A 5624-nucleotide genomic window follows, 5' to 3' on the forward strand; every position below is an offset into this window, starting at 1 on the left:
TTTCGTTTGTTTTAACATTGCATACTTCATCCCTCCAGACATAAAGAATCTATTTTACCCTTTACAATTTGATTTTTAATTTTTTATTTGTTTTATTATTTTTCAGTTAATAAAAAAAAGAATATATATATATATATATATATATATATATATATATATATATATATATATATATATTTCTTTCATCTACCTAACTATCTGCAAAGACCAAAACATCACCACCATCGTTTTCTCAATTTCAATATTTGTCATTTTTATCTTTTGTGACCCTAAAAACATCTCTGAGGATAGAAAAGAAAGAACTTCACATTCTCTTTCTCTTGTAGCCCTTTCTCTTTAAGAACTCCATTTCATGTACCGAAAAGAAAGAACAGGCCGACAAACCCTGTCAGAAATGGTCGGAGAAGAAGAAGAGATGGGTAAACGCAAACCCTAAATCGTTGTCTCCATCTGAAGTGTTATAAAACAAACCCTAGACCGATGTCGTATCCCTTCATATTTTTAGATGTGGGTTTGGAGGTAGCGATAGGGTTTCAAGAGGTGGTGATAGGAGGTCTGGAAAAGTCACACAGGTGGTGATGACGGTTTTGCGAGGTCACCTTTATCCGACAAGGCGGTGACTTCAGATGTCGCTGGAAGTGATGTCAACATCGATTGATGAGATGTAATTGTGGGTTAGAGAGTTGGCTGGAGACGATGGTAGGTGTTGATGGTGGCTCTGTGAGGTCACCTTCTCTAGATGTGGAAACGATGATGGTGGCCGGCGATTTAGCCGACAATTTTGGGTGTGTATTATCATTGGAAGTGGCTTCACTAAGTTTGTGAGTTTGTTTCTGATTAGCGACAATTAAAGGGTGGGGAAAATGTAGGGCCTCTATTTTTTAAAAAATTGATAATAAAAATAATAAAAACATTAAATTAATTGAAAATTAAAAATATAAGGGTATTATCATCATTTTAGTTTTGGAACGGATTAAGTTCGCAATAAAATCGTCTTTGAGGGATGAAGCATGCAAAGTTAAATCAAACGAGAGAAGGTCCGATTTAATTTTTAAAAATAATGATTAAACACGCTTTCTGATAAATGTATGAGGGACGATTGATGCAATTTACCCTAAAATAAATGATCACAACTTTAACTTAAACCCATTTTATAAGTTAGTATGTAAACTGCTTAAAATGTTTTTTTTTTTTTAAGATACATGTACATGATTACATTGTTCTTAATCATGTTTTTGAATTAAATTATTAATTAATATAACAATATAACTTTAAATCATATTTAATAAATTAATTATCTATAAAATCTTAAAAACAACAAGTCGAATTCGTGGATCAACCCAAACCACATACTAAAAGTTAACAATTTAAGACTTAAGTCTCGAACAACTTTTGTGATTTGTCTAATCATCATGGCCAATTGTTTTCATTTCTCGGATAAGATGATTGTTGTATAAAGATGCTTATGTCCTTTTAAGTTTAGATGTACAAGTACGGATGCGGTTGGTACAAGTGATTTCGAAGTGAGTGGTGTTTTAAAATTTTCCATTTTCAAATGATTGAAGGGTGCACTTGAATTGTACGTAGGAGCATGCCAAGTCCCATGAACTTTTACCAAAAAGGTGACACTACTAGTAGTGCTTTCATTTTAAACTTTACCATACATATCAAATCAACAAAATTTTATATTGCATACTTATTTATGCATTAAATAAAAACCAGTCGTCCATACACGTCAATGTTCTTTTTTTGATCCATTTCATGTGTTTTTTAACAACCGATAAATGTGTTTTTTTGGTCTTTCCAGATTAATTTGGTTAATGGGTAAATATAGAAATTTCTTGCTTCGGGTGTGATTATAGTTTCATACAAATAAAATGCATCATGAGTATTGAGTGCATACCATATGCCTTTAACGTGCTTCTATGTTTTCTAATATAACATGTATATGCATATCTTAGCCGTAATATAATATAGTTTAATTTAAAAAGTAAATGGTAGTAAAATTATTAAGATATTCCTTTAAAGAAAGCTATCTAAGGATAACCCTCTAATTGCTCAAAGCAATCCCACACTTTGTGAGGTGCAAGCAAGAGTTGACATAAACACTTGAATTGCACTTCGTTTAGTTTACTTTGCTTTTATTAGTACGTGTGATTGTAACTTCTTTGATTTAATACTTAACCCTTTTTCCTCAATTTGACTTTCAAATGTCAATTTCTTAATTGTGAAGAATAATTTAATAGTAGTTATTTATCTGGGTGGTTCTAAATTAATAGACCACTTGAAGGGACATGTATGTTTGTTATTCACTCAGAATGAGAGTTAGTGGTATTTTTTGTATCTCTCTTAGATTAATTAGGTTTACTTTTCTTGTTTTCCAATTATTGTAACACAAGTTTTTGACGTCTACATTGTGTCCTTATCAATAGTTTAATTAGTTGATCACAAATATAAGCTACCAATCTAATATATATATATATATATATATATATATATATATATATATATATATATATATATATATATATATATATATATATATATATATATATATATATATATATATATAACCGCTCCAATCTAAAAAAGTTAATCACATTAATTAGTAGATATTAAGTTTATAATAATTGACCGGTAATATAATATAATTACGTTCTAAACAAGAAAGAATACATTTTATGTTATACAAATATATATAAATTATAATAGCCGAAAGTTAAAACATGCTCAAACTTTTCAAATAACGGTAGACCGGATGCAATGCATGTTTATTCCACTATCATTCCCAAAATTCATCTTTTTGGCCCGATTTCAAATTTCCAATAATTTTGATCAACATTTCGACATATATATTTAATTTTGTTTTGTATGTAATATGCATGATATATATCAAGTATTTCTCATGCAATAGATTATTTGTTCCAGAAAGAAAATGTATGCATGGAAAAGTATTGAAAGAACATGTTACTTTTCTAACAAAATTTATGCTTTCATAAAAGTATATGTGTGTGTTTTCACTTTTCATGATCGTCGATATCAAAACAAATAATACGAAAATGAACAAGACATAACCAACTTTTCGATTCCCAAATTGTTTTTGTACATACCTTGCTTGAAAATACTTTATAACATTTAAAGATGTTAAATGATATAAACCAACATCTTTTTTTTTTTTCTTTTCTTAAACTCCTACCTATAATCAAGTCCAATCACATTCATAATCAATGAACATTACTGATCCATTGCTTTTGCCCCGGAAACCATTTTGGACACTTTGGGCTAAAATAACTCGACACAACCCTCGAGTTTAACAGTTTTATAATCGGCTCAAACTTCACACACCTCGGAGTCTTGTACTGATTAATCGAAGCACCTAAACTGATAGCATAATCCATCAATTTATCAAACGTCCCGTTTTCAACAATCTTGATCTCCAATGCTCCTATGGACTTATCTGAAACTCGCCCTTGCCTATAAACACTGTTCAACGACTCTTCAATCGTGAGACAAGAATCTTCAAACACCGAAGCTGGAACCTGAGTTAACCCATTTTGGCTAACCTCCCAAAAGATCACATAGTGACCAGGGATCGTGGTTGTGTCAGCATAGCTCGTGTACTCGGTCAAAGTCGCACCAAATGGGACCATGTGGCTAACCGCGTTCTCCACTGCTTTGTGTAGCTCCACTTCGTCAGTCTTGTCTGAATCAATACTCAATGCCACATTCTTTCGACAAATGAAACTGAATTGAGGTGCTTTGTTCTTAAATCCAACGACTCTAAGAATATCACCAACTCGATACCTGTAAAGACCTGTAATTTCATAATCTTTAATCAGCATATGCACTGTGCACATGAAGTAACAGATCAGCTGAAAAACGTGAAAATTAGTTTGAATAGAAAGAAACCTGCATAAGTGGTGACAACGAGTTCATATTCTTGACCGAGTTTAACGTCTGCGAGATCGACGAGTTGTTGCCTCTCTTTCTCACCTTTCGTGGTGCTCACGTCATTGTTGCGATGAACAGGTAGGAACTCGAAATATGCCATGGTGGGAATGAGTGTGTACGCAACGTCACTAGGGCTACAAAGTGGGTTCAAATTAACCCCAAAATAACACTCAGAAGATGCGTACATTGTGCACACAAGAGGGAGTTTATTGCTGTAGTAGTCAAGAGTTGGTATATACTGAGCCATGGACCCGGTAACGATAACGTCGACATACTTTGTGTTCGGCCATAATCGCATAATAATCCCTTGCCATGACTTCCTTGAGCACTCGAGTTCGATAAAATCGGCAAGATTCGGGTCGGGTTTCAAGATTTTCATCACGGATTCCCTCACGAGCGGGTCGGTGATAATTGAATTCAAAGTACCCGTTCGAATATCATGGCTTAAAAGAGTCCAATGCTTTTCTAAAAACCGAATAGCCCGGATGAATCCCGAAGCAAAAACTGCCCCGACCCGAAGAACTTCGTTGTTAAGGTACAACCCGCAAAGCATTTGGGAATACATGCTTTGATACGAATCGGGGCAGAGAATGGTTTCGTTCGGGCTCGTGTAATTTGTATACGGGTCGTAAGGTCTTTCTTTAAAATGGGAGCTTTTGTAGTAACTTGTCAAAACGGGTCGGGCCACGAGCCCACCGGGGGTTTTTGCTTCGGATTTTATAAATAGAAAATACATGCCTTTGCCTTTATCCAAACCGGGTACAAACCGGTTCATCACTGGCATCAAAAGACTGTATAATAAAGACCTTCTTCCGAGCTCGTCTTCAATGGTGGGCATCAGTTTTCTCTCTCCTCCAGATGTCCCTGAACTACAAATTAAAACAAACCGGTTAAAAGTATATTCAAACTACCAAATTAAACACTGTAAACTGATGTATTTACGTAACAAAAAATGGTACCTTGTTAAGAATTCGGATATCGGGTGGGAGGAAAGAATCGGGGATTTATCGCCATTCGCGATGCGTGTAATATCGTTTTGGAGATCTTCATAGGTAACAACAGGGACAAGTTTTTTAAACGTTTCACGATCAGTGTAGCCGGAAAGACCATGGCGGTTTAAGTATTCGACGTTGGCATTTTGGGTGAGGATTTCGGAGAGGATCTGTCGTTGGACGTTGTCGGGGTTCGAGGTGACGTCTTCGATGAATTGAAGACACTTTTTGTTTTTCTCGGTGAGATTGTAGTCCGTCAGGGTGGTGGAGTCGTTGTTCGGTCCCTCAGCCTCAGGCATGGTGGCTAACGACGGTGGTGCACACTGCACAGAGAGCAAGTGAGTGGTTTTAGAGAGAGAAATGGTGGTTGTGGGGAGGGAAGAAGAGAGAAGGTGTTGTTTATATAGACGAAAGATGGAGGCGAAGGTGCATAACAACTGGGTGTCGAAGGGAATGGCATGAGTGTAAATTATTTGGCTACTATGGGTGCTTATTTGTGATGACCATTGAACTCCAAGGATAATTTCACCCTAAATAGAATCTCAAATATTATAAAATAAATTAGTTATTAGGTTCAACTTTTTTATTTGCTTTATATAGTTTATTTCTGCTGGGTTTTCTAATATGTATTTTACATAATATATTACTTAAATTGAAAAATACAATTGGTGAACGTGGTTA

At 34.7% G+C, this 5624-nt stretch overlaps 1 protein-coding gene across 1 annotated transcript; it reads right to left on the reverse strand.

The window, feature by feature from the left end:
• Nucleotides 1–3060: 3060 nt before the first annotated feature.
• Nucleotides 3061–5331, reverse strand: LOC144996988 (indole-3-acetic acid-amido synthetase GH3.5-like). Its single transcript, XM_078956802.1, has 3 exons — nucleotides 4911–5331; nucleotides 3910–4820; nucleotides 3061–3814 (listed from the first exon to the last, which is right to left on the reverse strand). The coding sequence occupies exons 1-3, from the start codon at nucleotides 5240–5242 to the stop codon at nucleotides 3225–3227; spliced, it is 1833 nt and encodes a 610-aa protein (XP_078812928.1). The 5' UTR covers nucleotides 5243–5331; the 3' UTR covers nucleotides 3061–3224.
• Nucleotides 5332–5624: the final 293 nt, after the last annotated feature.

The sequence above is a fragment of the Lactuca saligna genome, chromosome 5 (assembly GCF_052625555.1).
Source record: "Lactuca saligna cultivar CGN05327 chromosome 5, ASM5262555v1, whole genome shotgun sequence".
Classification (NCBI taxonomy): Eukaryota; Viridiplantae; Streptophyta; class Magnoliopsida; order Asterales; family Asteraceae; genus Lactuca; species Lactuca saligna.